Genomic DNA, 20,424 nt, shown 5'->3' on the forward strand with positions numbered 1-20,424 from the left:
GTCAAACTCTCCTAGGTCAGCAGCTTTTGGATACTCCAGAGAAATAATAAATCACTATTTATGACGTCTTGAGGTGCTGCCGTGAGAAGCACTGAATTCTCACAAATAAACGAGGCTAAGGGGTATTTCCCAGCACTAGCGAATTGAGTGAGGGACGAGAGGGCCTGAGTTAACCACCAGAAGTTTTGATTCCCATTGTTCCCAGTCAAGATGACTTTAAGGGAAGTGATGGACAGTTAGTTAAGGCCTCACGAAATGTCCCTAGAACCCTCTTTACATGAGTCAAACTTTCCTTCTTCAGTATTTCTGGTGAACAGATGAGCAGAGTTCCCCAGTGTGCAAAGCCACATTTGGGGACTATTTCTGATTTTTCTTGTCACTTTTTTTTTTCTTTATGTAAAAGAAGTATTTTCTAAATTGTTCCTTTGCCTTGAGTGTTGTGTTTTTTAGATTGTTTTTGACTGAATAGAGGATGCCGAATTTTCTGCCATTTTTGGGAGAGTTTGCATTATGGAACTTGAACGTCTAGCCAGTTAATATACGGATCATTCCATAAGTTGTTGGGAATAGAAAGTACCAATGGTCTAAATTATTCGGTGGAGTATTTAGGAAGGCCTGGGGTGTTGATTGGAGTCCTGGTGGCGCAGTGGTTAAGAGCTACGGCTGCTAACCAAAAGGTCAGCAGTTCAAATCCACCAGCTGCTCCTTGGAAACCCTATGGGACGGTTGTACTCTGTCCTATAGGGTCACTATGAGTCGGAATCGAGGGCACCCAACAACAATAGGGTGTTTATCATAGATTCCGGGGTGACATAAGCGATGTGTGATTGCTGCTAACCTAAAAGCTTGGCTGTTTGAACCCACCCAGTGGCACCACAGAAGAAAGGCCTGGTGATTTGCTTCCATAGAGATTACAGCCAAGAAAACCGTATGATGTAGTTCTACTCCGTAATACTGTACATGGGGTCACCATGAGTTGAAATCAACTGGATGGCAAGGGGTTTGGTTTTTTTTTTTTTGGTTGGAGTGTTTTATCTTTTCTACATAGAAAACTGTGGCTTCATGTTTATCAGGGTGTATGTATTGAAGTAAGGAGCCCTGGTGGCACACTGGTTAAGAGCTCAGCTGCTAACCAAAAGGTCGGCAGTTCAAACCCCCCAGCCGCTCCTTGGAAACCCTATGGGGCAGTTCTCCTCTGTCCTATAGGGTCATTATGAGTTGGAACTGACTCGATGACACCTAACAACAATAATATAGAAGTAAAAAATGTAGTTATGCCAGACTCACTACGAAAGATAGCATATTTATTTGTCCAAGATATTTATCACCAAGTTCAATAGGATTCTGCAACGTGGGTGTAGAAAACTTTACAACTTTATCACTGTGTATTGTAACTTTATTTTTTTCTCACATAGTATAAAACTTTTCTTTGATCGTATTCAGGATATAGTGCGAGAGCTTTTAACTAATAATTAAAAATACAGGTAAATATAGTTGAATGACTACATTTCAATAGCAAAAAATACAATAAAAAACCAAAACCCAAACCCATTACATTGAGTCGATTCCGACTCATAGCGACCCTATAAGATGGAGTAGAACTATCCCATAGGGTTTCCAAGGTGTGGCTGGTGGATTTGAACTGCTGACCTTTTTGGTTAGCAACCGAGTTCTTAACCACTGCACCACCAGGACTACAAAAAATATATACTAGAGCTGGTAAATTCAGGAGCTAGATAGCTGGATAGTTGGGTCTTTTGAATGTTGGATCTAAACACCTCATTAATTCACTAATTTGGAACGGAGCTTTAGCTATGGCACACAGAGTTTTTGACTGAAACGTTGAAATACATGGTGCCCTGTGGACTTCTGAATTTATAGTGCATTAGATGTAATTGAAGCCTGCTGTGAATTGTGATGTTTTATTAGATAAATAAGACTTTCAGGGCATTCAGACAATTATAATCAGGCTACATGCCTGTATGATTTGAAACATTAAAAAAATGTGGCAATACTCTATTGTAATGTCTATTCCATTGTAAAATTCTCTGGTAGAGTTTTAGGGTATAATGTCAAAGCACCAATCAGCCTTATACTAATATGTAATCTATACCTGTGCACAACTGAATGTTTTAGAAACTGTGGAAACTGACCTCCTTTAAATATGGTCTGGTCCTTTTGTAAATTGGTGAATGGAATCCATAGACAATGAAATAAAATGTCAGCTTTAAAAACCATTCAGTGTAATCAGAATCCCCCCCACCCCCCGCCCTTTTCTTTAACCGAATTTAGAACTTGGGACTTAAAATTACTTAAAAAAATTAAGATGGAAAGTTCTGACCGAAAAGGATCGGAGTCCACTGGTTCACAGGCTAACAGTAGTTGAAGGGAAATTCTATATCCTTGGTATTTGGATTGTATTGCTCTTGTTTGGAACGATTGCCTGTCTCCTTACCTACTTGATGTGGCCTAGTGCGGTTTTGGCCATCCCATTTGGGAGGTAAGTCATCCCAAGTGGAAGTTGAATGTCCATGAGACCCCTCTCCCATCTCCCCGCATTGGGCTAACCTGGATGCTGTGTATAAATATTTGCAACTATTTGGTGGTTTGCTATTGTGCTGTAGTCCTATATGTGCTGAAAAGCCTTTAAGCAGAGCCTAGAATTCTGCAAAAAAAGAAAAAAAAATAGATGGCCTATAATTGAGAATTTATGTGTTTTAAAGGATAGAGCTGGACATTTAAACATGGTGAGCTGTACAGGTTGTTGGTCCAGGGAGCGATCAGAGTGAACTCTCTTGGCCCATGGGACAGACAAGGTCTTTAAGATGGGGTAGGGTTGCTGTGGAGTCCCTGGGTGGTGCAAATGATCAAGTGCTTGAACACTAACCTAACCGAAAGGTTGGCAGTTCAAACCCATCCAGAGGTGACTCAGAAGAAAGGCCTGGAGATCTGTTTCTGAAAGGTCATAGTCTTGAAAACCTTGTGGAGCACAGTTCTACCCTGACACACATGGGGTTTTGCCATGAGTCAGAATCGACTCCATGACAACTGGTTTGGCTTTTATTTTTCAGTTTGCCGCAGGAGGATGGCAGGGGTGGGGTCAGAAGAGAGCCCTGAGATCATGGGGACCAAGCATGAAGAGGCTGGCTGAAGAGCCGTGTTCCTGATTTGACCGAGTTCTCTGGGGCAAGCAGTTCCAGTAGGGGAGAATTATCAGAAAAATGTATTGGCGATTATAGAACAACTTCACTTCTAGGCTAAAGCATGAATATTTTATCCGGTGTGTATTGGAAGCTGGTCTCAAAAGTTTTGAGCAAGAGGATTCATGAATGTAGCAATATTTTGTTGTTGTTGTTGAGTGCCCTCGAGTTGACTCCGACTCACAGCGACCCCATGTGACAGAGTAGAACTGCCCCATAGGGTTTTCTTGACTGTAATCTTTATGGCATTATGATAAACAGAGAAAAGATTGAAGTTGTCAAGGATTTCATTTTACTTGGATCCACAGTCAACGCCCATGGAAGCAGCAGTCAAGAAATCAGATGACACATTGTGTTGGACAAATCTGCTGCAAAAGACCTCTTTGAAGTGTTAAAAGCAAAGATGTCAGTTTAAGGACTAAGGTGCGCCTGACTCAAGCCATGATATTTTCGCTCACCTCACATGCATGTGAAAGCTGGACAGTGAATAAAGAAGACTGAAGAAGAATGGATGCCTTTGAATTACTGTGTTGGTGAAGAATATTGAACATCCCATGAACTGCCAGAAGAATGAACAAATCTGTCTTGGAAGAAGTACAGCCAGAATGCTCCTTAGAAGTGAGGATGGCAAGACTTCATCTCACATACTTTGGACATGTTAGCAGGAAGGACCAGTCCCTGAAGAAGGACATCATGCTTGGTAAAGTGGAGGATCAGCAAAAAAAAGAAAGACTCTCGATGAGATAGACTGACACAGTGCCTGCAACAACAGGCTGAAGCTTAATGATTGTGAGGGTGGCGCAGGACTGGGCAGTGTATCGCTCTGTAGTACGCAGGGTCGCTGTGAGTCAGAACCGACTCGATGGCACCTAACAACAACAACAGTCTTTGCTGGAACAGATCGCCAGGACTTTCTCCCACAGAGCTGCTGGGTGGGTTCAAACTGCCAGCCTTCCAGTTAACAGCTGAGCACTGAACCCTTGTACCACCAGGGGTCCATAGCAGTATTTTTAGAAAGATAAATCTGGCAGATTGTAGGTTCAAGCAGAAGGTGGAGATGGGAGCCAGTTAGAAGGGTCCTGGCATAATTGCAATAATGCACATTCGTATATTATTGCTCACAAAGTGTCTTCATATCTAATATTTTATTTGTTTCGTGTCAAAATTGAGGATCCTCGCCTTCTAGAATTATGGTTATTTTGTAGGTGAGGAACTTGAAACTCAGAGAGGTTAAATGAAGTGTGTGGTGATTAAAAAAAAAGGCATATTCTCATCGTAAATGGCCATTATTCATTTTAATTGTGGTAAACTTGGAAGATTCATTCTTGAATTTTTGTTGTTACTGTGAAAATCAGGCAGATTGGGCACATCAAGGCTCACGTATCACATGGCCTTGGTTCATTCAGCATAGAAGGTCAGAATTTATTTCTACGTAAAAAGTGTGCCATCTCAACCAGAAAAGTTTTTAAAGTATGTGTTTCAGTCTCTTCTTTAGATTTCATGTGTAAATAAAATCATCTCAGCTGACCTGAGAAGGAAGTGGCTTTCATTGATTCTTACCAGGATACAAAATGAATTTGCCTTGTCAAGGGGCCTGAGGTAACTTAGGGAGAACAGGTAACTCAGGGAGGACAGGTAACTCAGGGAGGACAGGCATAGTGTGATCATCCACGAGATAGTGGTGCATTTCAGGGTGCCCTGCTTGGAAGCTTCGGTTGGTTGGTTTGGGTTTGTTTCTTTTTACCAGGTGGCTAGCAGTTTGGGTCCACCTGGATTTTGGAACTGATGGTTACCTGTGATTACCTTTACCTCTCACCCAGTGGATGAGAGGGATGGTCTCTGGAGAGTACTCTTTTGTTGAGGGACTTCTAGGGTTTGCTCTTAAACACCCTTTTAAAAGCAATTTTCCTTTGTGGAAACGTTGTCATTTGTCACCGAGGAGCCTCAGATTGCATCACGGCTAGACTCCTCATGGTATCTGTTGTTAGAATTGGCTCCGACTCATGGCGACCTTAGGTGTAACAGAACTAAATGTTGCCTGGTCCTGCATTGCCTTCATGATCGTTGCTTTGCTCCAGTCCATTATTGCAGTCACTGTGTATTTTGAGTGTCTTCAACCTAGGGGGCTCATCTTCCAGCCCTATATTCGACAACAGTCTGCTGTGATCCCTTGTGTTTTCTTTGGGTCATTTTTGGAAGTAGATCACCAGGCCTTTCTTCCTAGTCTTAGTCTGGAAGTTCTGCTGAAACCTGTCCACGATGGGTGACCCCGCTGGTATTTGAAATAGCTTCCAGCAGACAGCAACAACCAACCTGCCCCAGTACAACACACTGGCAGACAGGCGGTGGTATCTGCAGGGGTGATACTGTTAAAAGCCAGGATCCTGTTGAGGCAGCTCCTTGGGATCACGAGGGACTAATTAACTGCTGCTGAGTCTGTTGTTATCTTCTGTCCTGTGCTGAGCCTTTGCCAGGCTTGCCTGTGGGCAAGGGTGGATCCAGTGAAGCGTTATGTAAAGTGAAGGTAGCGACTCAGGTCCTAATTTGTTTCCTTAATTGAAAGATGAAGATAAATTCACAGAAGTTCAACAAACAACACATTTTTAACCCAACACCTTTTTTCTGTATATATCATTTATTTTATTTTTTATTGTTGTTGTTGAGAATATACACAGCAGAGCATGTACCCATCCAACAGTTTCTACATGTACAATTTAGGAACACTGATTACCTTCTTCAAGTTGTGCAACCATTCTCATCCTCCCTTTCTGAATTGTTCCCCCCCCCCCATCAACTCACTGCCCCCTAAGGTTCCTATCTAACCTTTCGAGTTGCTATTGTCAGTTTGATCCCCTATAGATAGTTCTTAAAAGAGCATGATGCTCAAGGCAGACATTCTTTACGAGTTCAGCTAAATTATTGTTTGTTTGGGTTTTTAAAAATTTTTAATTTTTATTTATTTATTTTTATTGTACTTTAGATGAAGGTTTACGGAACGAACAGTTTCTCATTAAACAGTTAGTACACATATTGTTTTGTGACATTGGTTAACAACCCCACGACATGTCCACACTCTCCCTTCTTGACCTTGGGTTCCCTATTACCAACTTTCCTGTCCCCTCCTGCCTTCTAGTCCTTGTCCCTGGACTGTTGTACCCCATTAGTCTCGTTTTGTTTTATGGGCCTGTCTAATCTTTGGTTGAAGGGTGAACCCCGGGAGTGACTTCCGTACTGAGCTAAAAGGGTTTCCGGGGGCCATAGTCTCAGGGTTTCTGCAGTCTCTGTCAGGCCAGTAAGTCTGGTCTTTTTTATGAGTTAGAATTTTGTTCTGCATTTTTCTCCAGCTCTGTGTTTGGGTTTTTTTAAATAATTTATTTTATTTTTGTTGTTGTTGAGAATATATACAGCAAAGCATGCACCAATTCAACAGTTTCTGTGTGAACAGTTCAGTGACATTGCCTGATTACATCCTTTGAGTCTTGCAGCCATTCTCAGCCTCCTCTTCTGAGTTGTTCCTCCCCCGTCGCCTTTTAAACACATATTTGATTTTGAAACGAATGGTAAGCTACAGGAATAACCATGAGAATGCGGAGGAAATGTGTTAAGTTCTTTCTAGCGTTTTGCATGAGCAACTTTAAAATGTTAACTTTAAGCCCAGTGCCATTTTTATCCGTGCCACAAATCATGCTGGGTGCTGTTTAAAGTTGTGCGTCTTCAGCCAAGAAGCACTGTGGGCCTTAGTAGTGTTTCTCTGTCTACCCAGACAACCTTGGCCTCTCAAAAAGAAACTTCTGGTAGATTTATTTCCTTTATCTTCATTGCTGTTCTCCTTACCCACTCCCTTCTCCCCTGTCAAGAATAACAGCACTGTGTCCCAGTTCGAAGGGCGTTGCTACTTCTTGTGGGTGAATTATCAATTCATTTCTAGAGAAAGCTACAGGGAAAACGAGAAGCAGCCTTCAGGTCAGGGGAGCTGTTCTGAATCAACAAACAGACATAAAAAGAACTTTTATCTTGACTATCTGCTGAGAGTTATCTTCTGTAACAGCCAGAAAACTTTAAAAAAGGCTGCGCTACTCTTACGGCTCTCGACTGGGCTTGATTTTTGTTTCTAATATTCCACCTTTAACCTGAACCTCAAATTCTTTCTATAAAGCCGGAGGCGAAAAAGAGACGCTGGACAGCCAAGATTTCTCTCTGCCTCCCCGTTAAGTCTGGCGAGGGGTAGTTTTAGAGGTGTTATCTGGTTAAAGTCCCTGGGTGGTGAAAGGTTGTTGGTTCAGACTCACTCAGAGGTGCCTCGGAAGAAAGGTCTGGAGATCTGCATCTGAAAGATCACAGCCTTGAAAACCCTATGGAGTGCAGCTGGAATCTGTTCCATCCCAGGTGTTGGAATCAATTCAAGGATAACTGGTTTTTTGTGTGTTTTGGTAAGGTTGCTGTGCTTTCCAGACTCTTTCTGTTAGTAGAAAACTAAAGTTTCTAGGAAACATTTTTTTTTTCAAGGCCTAGCTAACATACCACCTTCTCCATTAAGCTTTCTCTGATGCCCTCCTTCCCTCCATCCCTCCAGGCTGAAAATCATTTCTCCTGCCCTGTAACTGCACTGGACACTTCAGTTATACGCCTTTATGTCTTATACGATCGTCCTTTCTTTTTTCTTGTTGCAATTTGAGTATAAGTCTTATTTCCCTATCAGACCTTGACAGTCCTGGAGGAAGCCCGCTGGTCATTTTTGTATACCCCACATGGAGTCTCTGGATGGTGCCGTTAAAGCCCGGCTGCTAACCCAAAGGTTGGAGGTTCAAGTCTACCTAGAGGCACCTTGGAAGAAATGCCTGGCAATCTACTTCTGAAAAATTAGCCATTGAAGACCCCTGTGGAGCACAGTTTTACTCGGACACATGTGGAGTCACCATGAGTTGGAGCTGACTCCTTGGCAACTGACAGCTGATTGCATGCCTTGTACCCAGTGGATACTCAATACCAAAAGCAAAGCAGTTGCCATGGAATAGATTGTTCCACAGGGTTTTCAGTGGTGACTTTATGGGAAGTAGATCACCAGACATTTCTTCTCAAGGTGCCTCTGGGTGGATTCGAACCACCAGCCTTATGGTTAGTAGTCAAGTGCCTAACCATTTGTGCCACCCAGGGGCTCCTGGACAGTTGGGAATAAATAAGTAAAATGGGCCCTCTGGATGTTTAATTATATACCACAGACATCTTTGGTTCCTGATAGTGTCTTTATCTCAGATTCTTTCTGGACATTCTCTTTATTTCTCTGTCTCTTCACAAATTAATGTATTATCACAACCAAACCCTAGTCCTGGCAAAATATCTCGTGCATTATTTCCATCTTTGTTTCTTTGTCCTGCACTTGCCACTCCTGAGCATTGTTCTGGCCGAGAACACGCTGTCGATACTGGCGGAGGGTCTTGCCTGGTTTAGCGGCTCGGTACCGGGCTACGAGTCAAGAGATAAAAAGGTCTATTTGTGGTTCCCCTCCTGTTAGAGACGTGACCTTGAGCAAGCTACATCACCCCTTCCTGCCCTCATCTTTTAAATGGGGATGTGATGAAATGTCTCCTCAATTCCAGTCACTGAAATTATTACGAAGCCTATGTGGGTGTGTTTCAGTTTTACTACAGATGGGGGTGGTCTTTGGTATTTCGGTTGATTGCAGTAAGACAGTATGTTCTCCACAGGCGTAAGTTTTGTCGTGGTTGTCATGACTGGGCTGGTGACCCTTAAAATTTCATGCACTTGACTATCCCTTTAATATGCAGACGTACGTCCTGAGCCTTTCATCTAAGGGGAGAGGGTGAAGATGTGGACTTAGGGAGGATAACTGGTGGCTGGGGTGGTGGGAAGCTGCAGGGTCTTTTATTTTTAAAAACACACCCCCCAGTTTATAAAGGCAGGAGAGTAAGGACAAGAAGAAGACAGAGTGTCCTGCTGAAAAATTCTTGGCTAAGAACCCAGCAGCCTGGCCCTGAGGGAGCCCTGCGCTCGGAGAGGGAAGGAAAATGGGGGAGGATAGGGGACCAATGCTTCCCTCCCCTGCAGACATATTTTATTATGTTAGCCATATAATTATGGAACACATCATTCTTTTCTGTAACAGTGTAAAACTCCCCTTTCCTCCCCCAATATATACTACAAGTAGATTTTAGTCTTATCTTACAGATAAACCTGTTGTTGGATGTCATTGAGTCTATTTCAACTCACAGTGACCCCATGTGACAGAGTTGAACTGCCCCATAGGGTTTCCTAGGCTGTAATCTTTACAGAAGCAAACTGCCAGGTCTTTTTCTGGGGAGCGGCTGGGTGGGTTCGAACCGCCAACCTTCTGGTTAGCAGCAGAGCACTACCCTATTGGGTTTATCTGAGCCCCCACCACATACTGTAACCACCTCCACCCTCACCACCCCACTTCCATCACTTCATTAGTGCTTTGGAGAAGAAAGAAAGGGACTAGGATTCCTAAGGTTGCCAGCGAGGTTGGGGAAGGAGAAGTTGAGTTGGCTCGTGTTGGAGTTTAAACCGTAACCACACTAACTTGGTAATTACATGTGCCTCTGCTTGGGACTTACAGCGATTTGTCATTTATCCCGCTAAGTTTCTTTATGTTGTGGCAAAGTTATACTGTGTACTTGAACTGTTAAATAAAGTTGCAGCCAGGAATGAAGAGGAAGGATTAAGAAACCAGGATTGTGGGTCTTATCTTGGAGAGGTCCTCCTCTTTGAATGCGCCTTAGAAGCGAGGATGGTGAAACTTTGGCTTGCTTACTTTGGGCACGTCATCAGGAGAGACCATTTGCTAGAAAGGACATCATGTTTAGTGAAGTAGAGGATTAGCAAAAATGAGGGAAACCCTCTACAAGATGGATTGACACGATAACCGCAACAGTGAACTCCGAGATACCAGCGATGATGAAGATGGTGTAGAACCGGGCAGCATTTCGTTCCATTCTACATAAGGTCACCACGAGTCACAGCCAATTCCATGGCAACTAACAACAACACCAGCAACAAATATCCAACTTAATAGCCAACATGTTCGTAATGAACATTATGACAATAGAACATTATACCATAAAGCTTGGATTCGTAGAAGTACACATTGAAAAGAGACCTATTAAAAACCCAGCGAGTTCAACCACCCATCCATTGCTTTTTCAGCTTCTCCTTGAATACCTCCTGCAATGAGGGACTCACTATCTCCAGAGGTAACAATTTCATTTTTCAACCAGTAGAAAGTATTACCACTAGGCTGCCCCTCAGGCATCTCAAACTTAACATGTTCAGAATTTAATTTGTAAAATAGTTTCATAATTGTGTTTATATTTCATTGGGGAGCTGGGTTTACCAGAGAGTGAATGCTAATGAAGGTAACTAATGGATTGCAGCCAGCAACAGCAACCTCTTGGTACAGTTGGCTGATGGCAGCAAGGAGCAAGTCCTGGGACAGCCTTGATTTGGCTATGGAGGGTCGTTAATGAACTCTACCATCCGTAGGTGTGGATGAAGTCTGTAAAATGCTGCAGAAGCACAGGTGGAGCCATTAATAGACAGGCGGAAGGGACCTTTAAGCATCTTCTGAGCCTCCATAGATGAGGACGCACCCAAGAGGCAAAGCACTTTGCCCAGAGCCGGAGTTGGTGGTGGCCCTGAGACAAGACCCCCAGGTCTCTGGGCTCTCGGTCAGAAGCCAGCGAGTTTCTCATTCAAGTTTTCTGACCAGTCATCTCCTGGCTACTCATTAGCTCTGTGGAAGGGGCACGTCCCCTTATTTGCTGAACTGTGCTAATTCTCTGAGCCATCATTTTTAGTCAGTCCACGCATCTGAAAACTCTTCTTATCAAAAAGGTTCCTGTGTAACATGTTCCTGTATTCCACTTACAGGTAGTCCCCAACTTATGACCGGGTTCCGTTCCAACGACTCTTTTGAAAGTCGGTTATGACCTAAGTCGAATACCGCTTTTCTTTTTTTTTTTTTAGTTTTGATTATTATTGTCTTTTATTGTCAGTGTCTTCATAAATCTGATATATATTTGTCTTTGGAGGTTGGAAACATCACATATAAACTTACAGATATATTTTAACACATACATGCATACATAAAAAAATACGTAAGTCATAAAAATTTACTCCAGTGAGAAAGAAGAGTTGGACGACATTGGCATTTTGTCAGTTGTGGTAATAACTCCACTTGTGGAAGGTTCTGGATCATCTGGATTATCCCTGGGAATGAGGATGGCGCTTCTAGTCAGAAAAATCAGTGAGAGTTGTCTGTATGGTCCTTTTCTGTTTTCCTTCATACATTTCACGGTAACATCTTGCAGCTTCCCGAATCTGCCTATTCGACTTCAGCAAAGCAATCAGCGTTTGAGTCCATGTTTTCAGGCAACTGAAGCCCCTGATTTAGTTTAGAAAACTAAATCTATACAGCAGTGTTTTGAGCGGTAAATCATAAAATTGAACATCTGTGGGTGAACATCTGAGAACGATAACATCAGCAAATACACGCTGCAACATTGTATGTAGTACATATTACTAATGATAAGATGTACAAAAAAAAAAACTGGACGGTCGTAAGTGCGGTTTGTCATACCTTGAATATGTCGTAAGATGGGGATTGCCTGCATATGCCCACAGTCTTCCATGTCCCTGCTAACCTTCCCTTTAACAAGATTTTAGCAGTTTCCTTTAACAAAAAATGAGGAGCATTTTTAGGGGACTGTATACCAGTAATTAGGTCCCTAGGTATTGCAAACGGTTAAGTGCTCAACTCCTAGCTTAGAGATTGGCGGTTCGAGCCCACCCAGAACCACCTCAGAAAACAGGCCTAGAGATCTTCTTTGAAAAGGTCACAGCCTTGAAAACTCTATAAAGCAGTTCTATTCTGCACAACAACTCTGTAGCACATGGAATCGCCATGAGTCAGAATCAATTTGATAGCAACTAACAGCAACAATATACCAGTAATTATAAAATTCGACAAGATTTCAAGATAAAAGTGATGATGTGTGTTGCAGGTAGTATTATGAGTTAATCTGTATCAAAATATAAAACATGAGACGTAGAAATACCAGGCTAAATGTTGGTGTCTTCATTGTTCAGACTTATGGTACGTTACAGTAATACCTATTGAAGGTGGTTTCAAGGTGAAGCATTAACAGGAAGTAAGCAATTTCCTTTTATTCATTAAAAAATAAAGGGTGGTAGTAGTTGGCTGATGTACATGAAAGAACATTATAACTTGTATTACCCCTGAATTGACGTCAGCTTCCTAAATTTAAAATGCTGACTGAACATGTGTGCGTGTGTGGGGATGGAATGCAAAAAAAAAAAAAAAAAAAAAAGTTCTGCCTGCTTTGTTAATCACATAGAATAAATAACAACCCTTAGCTCTCTAGTGACTTCAAGGCTATAATTCACCCTCGAAGCTCCCCTCTTGTTTTAGAAACCACTTAAACTGGGTTCTCTTAGTCCCGTCTCGTATCAACAAAAGAATTTAAGTAATGCCCTGCTTATAATCACTCCACATAGCCCTTCTCTGCTTCCTGTTTGAGACCTAATTTATTTATCAGAATGGCCTGAATTCTTGTCTACATTTTTAAGAGTTCTTTATGTGAACACACTTCAAGCACGGGTTACTCTGTGTTGTTGTTGTTGTTGTTGATGTTAGGTGCCATCGAGTTGGTTCTCAGGCATAGCGACCACACGTACAACCGAACGAAACCCTGCCCGGTCCTGCCCCATCCTCACAGCCATTGTTATGTTTGAGCCCCTCGTTGCAGCCACTGTGTCAGTCCATCTCATTGAGGGGCTTCCTATTTTTCGATGACCGTCTACTTTACGAAGCATGATGTTCTTCTCCAGGGACTGGTCCCTTCTGATAACACGTCCAAAGTACGTGAGACAGTCTTGCCATCCTCGCTTTCAAGGAGCGTTCAGGCTGTACTTCTTCCAGGACAGATTTGTTCATTCTTCTGGCAGTCCATGGTATGTTCAGTATTCTTTGCCAACACCGTGCTTCAAAGGTGTCGATTCTTCTTTGGTCTTCCTTACTCATTGTCCAGCTTTCACATGCATATGATGCAACTGAAAATATCAGTCACTTGGGTAAGGTGCATCTTACTCCTCAAAGTGCCATCTTTGCTACTGAACACTTTAAAGAGGTCTTTCGCGGCAAATTTGCTCAGTGCAATACGTCATTTGATTTCCTGACTGCTGCTTCCGTGGGCGTTGATTGTGGATCCAAGTAAAATAAAATCCTTGACAACATCAATCTTTCCTCCATTTATCATGATACTGCTTATTGGTCCAGTTGTGAGGATTTTTGTTTTCTTTATGTTGAGGTGTAATCCGTACTGAGGGCTGTAGTCTTTGATCTTCATCAGTAAGTGCTTCAAGTCCTCTTCACTTTCACCCAGCAAGGTTGTGTCTTCTGCATGTTGCAGGTTGTTAATGAGTCTTCCTCCAATCCTGATGCCCCCTTCTTCTTCATATAGTCCAGCTTCTCGGATTATTTGCTTGGTTTTTATTTATAAAATTAATAATAGTTTGAGGAGTCCCTGGGTGACACAAATGGTTAAGCACTCAACTACTAACCAAAAGTTGGCAGTTCGAACCCACCCAGAGGTGCCTTGGAAGAAAGGCCTGGCTATCTGCTTCAGAAAGGTCACTACCTTGAAAACCCTATGTAGTGCAATTCTACTCCAACACACACAGGGTCACTGTGAGTTGAAACCGACTCGATGGCAACTGGCTTGGTTATTTTGGTTTTGGTTGTTAATAGTTTGCCCTTGAAATTTGTCCATACTTCATTCATCAGGTGTTGTTTGCGTACTTACTGTGGAGTCCCTGGGTGTTGCAAATTGTTAACACACTTGCTGTCAACCAAAAGGTTGGAGGTTTGAGTCCACCCAGAGGCATCTCTGAAGAAAGGCCTGGTGATCCACTTCTGAAAAGTCAGCCACTGAAAACCCTATGGAGCTCAGTTCTTCTCTGACACACATGGGGTCGCCATGAGTCAGAGCGGATTCAACAGCAACTAGTTTCTTTAGTGCATGTTAGCTACTCGCTATGAGTCGGAATTGACTCGACGGCAGTGGCTGGTTTGGGTTAACTACTGTTTGAGGTGCTGGGGATACAGGAGTGAAGAACAAGAACCTGTCCTCATTGCCTTCACCCTCTTGATGTTCATGAGAGGTAACTGTAGGTAGCTAAGAATGGAACTAATGTGGTTTATTTTGTATCTCCCCTTTAACTTCTCTTTCCCTCTGGAAAGAGGCCTGCTGTGGGTGGCCAGGCCACGATAGTCTAATTCCACCCCTGCCATGGAATCACTAAGCAACGGGCTGGGAAGCAGATCACTCGGGGTGTCTCATTCTGTGTTTTGTGAGGGTGTCAGCAGAAACGTTCTCTGTGTACAGGTGTGTGCCTCCAAGGTAACATCATCATAGATGACAACATAAAGTATAACAATTACCAGCGGTATATGAGGGGATCGTTGATTTTTGTCATTTAATTTATTTGGAAAACAGCTAATTGTTTTGGCTCATAGCCAAGGTGTAGTCATACCCACCCCAGGAGGCAGTTCCCCAATGAGGATGCCAAGAAGTCTTGGAGTGTAGGTGATGGAATATTGGAGAACCAGAATTTCCACACCTTGTCTGAGGTAGGTCTGATCCAACAGTCAGGATTAACTTCTCTTGGGGGCCCTGGACTAGAGAGAGGCTGGGGATAAATTCCTCACCTCAGCTGTCCACGTGTCTCACCTTCAGTTGATTATCGGGCAGGAGGACCGTCTCTTAAACTGTCCCTTCTGATCACTTCTGGAGATGGTGGGGAAAATAACGCTAAATAAGGGTGCCTCTTTGTTGTACCAGGCGCAATGCTATGTTTTTGTTTTAACGTGCACGGTTGTATTTCATTCTACTTGATCAACAATCAATGCCCATGGAAGCAGCAGTCAAGAAATCAAGTGATGCATTGCGTTGGGCAAATCTGCTGCAAAAGAGCTCTTTAAAGTCTTAACGGGCAAAGATGTCACTTTGAGGACTAAGGTGCATCTGACCAAGCCATGCTCTTTTCAGTCACCTCATATGCATGTGAAAGCCGGACATTGAAAAAGGAAGACCGAAGAAGAATTGACGCATTCAAATTGTGGTGTTGGCGAAGAATGTTGAATCTACCATGGACTGCCAAAAGAACGAACAAATCAGTCTTAGAAGAAGTACAGCCAGAACGCTCCTTTGAAGCGAGGATGGCAAGACTTCAGCTTGCTTACTTTGGACGCATCATCAGGAAAGACCAGTCACTAGAGAAGGACATCATAGTTGGAAAGTGGACGGTTGGCAAGGGCAGGGGAAGCCCTTCGTGAAATGGATTGACACGGTGGCCAAAATAATGGACTCCAGCATAGCAACAATCATAAAGATGGTGCACAATGAGGCAACGTTTTGCGCTGCTGTACACAAGGTCGCCATGAGTCAGAGCCGACTTGACAGCCGCTAGCAACATCAATACCGTTACATTTAAATCTCAGAAGAAGACAAGTTAAATAACTTAGCTAGTAATTGTATATATGGATATAAACCTGTCTTTGATTCTCGTTACCTCTGCTTTTTTCCATGATTGAGACTTCTCTGTCATTCTCCATTTACAAAATGGTATTTTGTTGTTCTTTTTAACGATCTACAATTCTTTGTGAAGTGTCAAATGTCTGTTCACTCATGAAAATAGGTCTTGGTTGGATACTGTTTTAGAGATTTTATGTTTTAATGGCTTTGGGGGCTAATGACATAAGATGCCCAGACTAGTTCATGAAAGCATCTGTTGACTTCAGTAATTGATTTCAAACTTGTTTAGAATTCTGCTTATGTGTTAAATTTGAGTTTCTGTAGTGAGTCTTTTTTTTGTCTTAGATGATTTATGTCTTTCTGGGGAATCATTTAGAATTTTTGTTTTTTTTAAACAAGTGGTCTTCATAAAGACCAGGGCAGACGGATATATATCACACGCACTCAAACATCTGGACCAGGGAACACAGTTCTGTTTGATGTTTCTTACCAAAACGGCACCATCAAGTACTAACAACTATTTTATTCTCATCTTAACATCATGTTTCAAATATTCCTTTCTTTGTTTTTCTTCCTAGGTTAGTGTTATTCGGCTTACTGGCACAGGCAGGAGAAGTTGATGTCCACACCCACAGACCCTGGCACGATGCCCCACCCAGGGCCTTCGCCGGGGCCCGGACCCTCCCCCGGACCAATTCTGGGACCTAGCCCCGGGCCAGGGCCATCCCCAGGTTCCGTCCACAATATGATGGGACCAAGTCCTGGACCTCCAAGTGTCTCGCACCCAATGCCGCCGATGGGGTCAGCTGACTTCCCGCAGGAAGCCATGCATCCGATGCACAAGGTGAAAATTTCTCCTCCCATTGGGTCTCTCCTGAACCACTGTTGTTGTTAGGTGCCTTCAAGTCTTCTCCAACTTATGGCCACCCCGTGTGTGCAGAATACAACTGTGCTCCATAGGGCTTGCAGGGCTGTGATCATTCAGAAGCAGATTGCCAGGCCTTTCTTCAGAGGCATCTCTGGGTGGATTTGAACTGACAACCTTTCAGCTAGTAGTCAAACACTAAACCCATAGATTGCTAATACTCCTGGTCAACCACCCCCACCTTTTATTTTTAAATATTATGAACAAGGATCGAGCTAGATCTTTGTCTTATCTTGTACATTATTAAAAGCACACATCTAGGGACTTTTATTGCTACAGATGTTGTCCCAACTGGGAAGATCAGATTCTGGCTTTTTAAACAGTGGTTAGAATATGAGTTCTGACAGGTAGATTCTGGGATTTGTGAGCTGGAGATATTTTAGCTTGGTGAATAAGTAAATTAGTGAATAAGTCTTCTTTTTTTTTTCCCCTCTCTGTGTTAATTCGTATCATCCACTAATGAACATACTGAAAATTATTCTTCCCTAGGAATGTCAACTTTTATGAAAAATTAGATGTTAATAAAGAGTAAAAGGAAAAAGAGTCTTTTTCTAAAGGGATTTTTTTTTTTTAAAGGCTTTTTTAGTTTGGGAGCTTAGCTGAAGCCTGTCCACCATGGGTGACCCTGCTGGTATTTGAATACCAGCGGGGTAGCTTCCAGCCAGCATCACAGCAACATGCACTCACACCAGTACGACAGACTGACAGATGCGTGGGGGGAAAAGGCTTTATGGAGATCAAATAGTTTCTAGGGATTCCTTAAAAGGCACTTGGTAGTTTCTGCATGAGGAAGCTTGATTCTGGTGTTGGGAAGGGGCTCTGGGTTGGCAGAACGCAGGTCAGCTGTTTGTTTCTGGACTCAGTTTATAATAATCCTGTTTATGAGCCCGGATTATGGCCGTGCGGTCGATGATATCAGTATAATTTAGCATCATGCCTTCGCAGGATATGCAAAGAAGAGAGAGCGACCTTTTGAGATAGTAAGCAAGATCCTCCGTGACAGTTTGCTTTGAAAATTAGCAGTAATCAAAGAGCAGCTCTAAGTCCATTGCACATTACCTGAAGGCTTTGCCTAAGAGGCAAATAGAGGTTTTCCACCCCCTGGGGGGTGCACACAGTTAAAGTGCTTGGCTGCTTCCCAGAAGGTTGGAGGTTTGGGTCCATCCAGAGGTGCCTCAGAAGAAAGGCCTGGTGATCTCCTTCTGAAAAATCAGCCATTGAAAACCCCATAGAGCACAGTTCTACTCTGACATACCTGAGGTTGCCATGAGTCGGAATCGACTAGATGGCAGCTGGTTTTGAGCGACACCACAGGTCGACAGGGTGGTGGGATGCATTTTCTCTAAAGTAGGTAAGTGGTGGAAGATGTGGGCTTAAAACAGAAAGTCAACCACGGAAAAAAAGCAAGTCCTTCCTTGAATTATGTAGACTTTACGTCGGTTTTAAGTCAAGGCTTCAGAGCCCATTTTTTGAAAAAGAAGTTTCTTTGTTTGATGATTCTCAAATCAGCAAAGTATTATATGGGCTGATAGTGAAAAGTGAAACAATACTAAGGTAAATAACCAGCCCAGCAGTTGCCCTCCAGGGGATCCCAACTCACCCCACGCGTGTCGGAGTAGAACTCTGCTCCATAGGGTTTTCAGGGGCTGATTTTTCAGAAGCAGATCCCAGGTCGTCCTTCCGAGGCACCTCTGGGTGGATTTGAACCTCCACCCTTTTAGTTAGCAGCCAAATGTGTTAACTGTTTGTACCTGCTAGGGACTAGGAAAGAGTTCATCCTAGCTTCACCCCAGGTAACCAATGTGAACAGTTTCCTGTAGATTTTTTTCACTCCTTACTTTTTTCTTGTTCAGTGAAAAAAAAAAAAAAAAGTACATGCATATATATGCATATACAGGTTAGATTTTTTTTTGCTTTTCTTTTACCATCACAGAATCGTATATCCCTATTAATTCCTTCCTGCTTTCATTTAATAATATATCATGGTTATCCCTGCAATATTCCCAGGTCCTCCCCCTTTCTTTCTTTTTTCTTTTTTTTTTTTTTAATCGATTTTTAGCTTGTCCAGTGTCTAGGGAAATAGAGCTGTTTGTTTTCCATATCATATTTTTCAGGGGATATACTGAGCATTTTGACATACTGAAGTCTTAGCTTGTCTTATGTGTATGTTGAAGAACAAATCAGTTCTAATTTGGGAGCTGTGTTAGATCTGATCTGTCACTTGTGAATTTTAGCGTGAGTGGCTCACATAATTTCAGAAGGATTTGAGGATGTCTTACCTCCAAAATGAAAGGTAAAATCTGAAGAAAATATTTAGCTAGTCCCCATTATTATTAAGGAGCCCTGGTGGCACGATGGTTAAGCGCTTGGCTGCTAACTGAAAGGTTGGCGGTTCAAACCCACACAGCAGCTCCGTGGGAGAAAGACCTGGTGATCTGCTTCCGTAACGATTACAGCCTAGGAAGCCCTACGGGGCAGTTCTGCTGCGTCACGTGGACTCGCTATGAGTCGATATCCACTCCCTGGCACCCAGCAACGTTATTATTTAAGCATTTAAATGAAGTGTCGGGTCGTTGTTAAGATTTTTGCACTGCATTTTTTTTGTTAGTATCACATCTGGTTCCTTTGATTTTGTTACCTAGCATCTTTGTAACCCCCAGCAGCGCTCCTCTCTGGGTTTTGTTTTATTCACATTCTGCAAGTTTTGCTTTTTTTACTGTTCTGTGTTTCCTTATGCCCAGCCCCTCAGCTCGTTCCCCACATGAGGAGATGGGCAGGCGCCTGGAGCTCACACCTGCTGACCAGATGCCTCCATTTTCTTAGATTCTTTTTATTCCTTCTCTTTCTCCTTCTTCTCCCTCTGAGATTCAGCTTTTTGCTTTCCGACATGACTGGAGATAAACAAGTGTCTTACACGCCTCTGCTGCTCCGCTTTGATTTCCTTCTATTATTACTATTTAACAGACATGGTGACGCTCTTTATGCCAGCTTCTTCCTGCTTTTCTTCTGAACATCCTCTTTAGGGTAAATTTTTCCTCTTTTCAAGCGCGTGCTTTTGACGCTGCAGAAATTAACTTTCTTTTCTCCAAAACTGCAAACACTCATACTTTCTTACTGGAAGTCATTTGGTTTCTATAAATTTCTGGAAATATTTCTTTCAGGCTTGTTTTGAAAAATTGCCACTCCAGTCTGAGGAGGAATAGACTTTTCCTTTTCTTCAAACACATGTTTGGTTGCCCAATTCTGGATTGGATTAACGTCAGTTCAATAGCTATCGTGTGCCCTCTTTGGTGCTAGGCCCCAAGTCCTGTTGCCAGCTCTCGTGTTCTTCTTTCTTTCCAAACTGTGCTTTTAACCTTTTTCAGTCTTCTTCCCTCTGTAATGCAGCTTTATCTGTCCTGCCCTCCTTCCCTCTCAGTGTTCACCCCCATTCACTGCTCTACCCTGTCTGTTCCTCTCTTTCCAACTGCCATGGAACCTTCTGGATCCAGCTTTTAAACTTTCCATAGTTCCTTCCTCTCTGATGGAAAAAATTACTAAAAAATAGATCATCGAAGACATTTCAAATAGTCTTCCTTCAGACTTCAGACTCGCTTCACTGTACAACAAATTTCAAGGCTTACTTACAACGGGTATGGAAGAATAGCTTGTCCACCTTTGTTTTTATTTGTAGGTGATGATATTACAAAAAAAAATTGAACTGTTTAAC

The 20,424-nt window shown here is 42.7% G+C and overlaps 1 protein-coding gene across 1 annotated transcript in view; it reads left to right on the forward strand.

Annotated features, from left to right (window-relative positions):
* The window catches only part of LOC111820053 (probable global transcription activator SNF2L2), a 37,578-nt gene that overhangs the window by 2,493 nt on the left and 14,661 nt on the right, over positions 1–20,424 (forward strand). Inside the window, exon 2 of the mRNA XM_023728561.1 lies at positions 16,369–16,634. Coding sequence (XP_023584329.1) covers positions 16,410–16,634 — 225 coding nt within the window. The 5' untranslated portion in view covers positions 16,369–16,409. The remainder of the gene's footprint in view (positions 1–16,368; positions 16,635–20,424) is intronic.

This window comes from Trichechus manatus, unplaced genomic scaffold (assembly GCF_000243295.1).
Source record: "Trichechus manatus latirostris isolate Lorelei unplaced genomic scaffold, TriManLat1.0 scaffold00025, whole genome shotgun sequence".
NCBI classification, from domain to species: domain Eukaryota; kingdom Metazoa; phylum Chordata; class Mammalia; order Sirenia; family Trichechidae; genus Trichechus; species Trichechus manatus.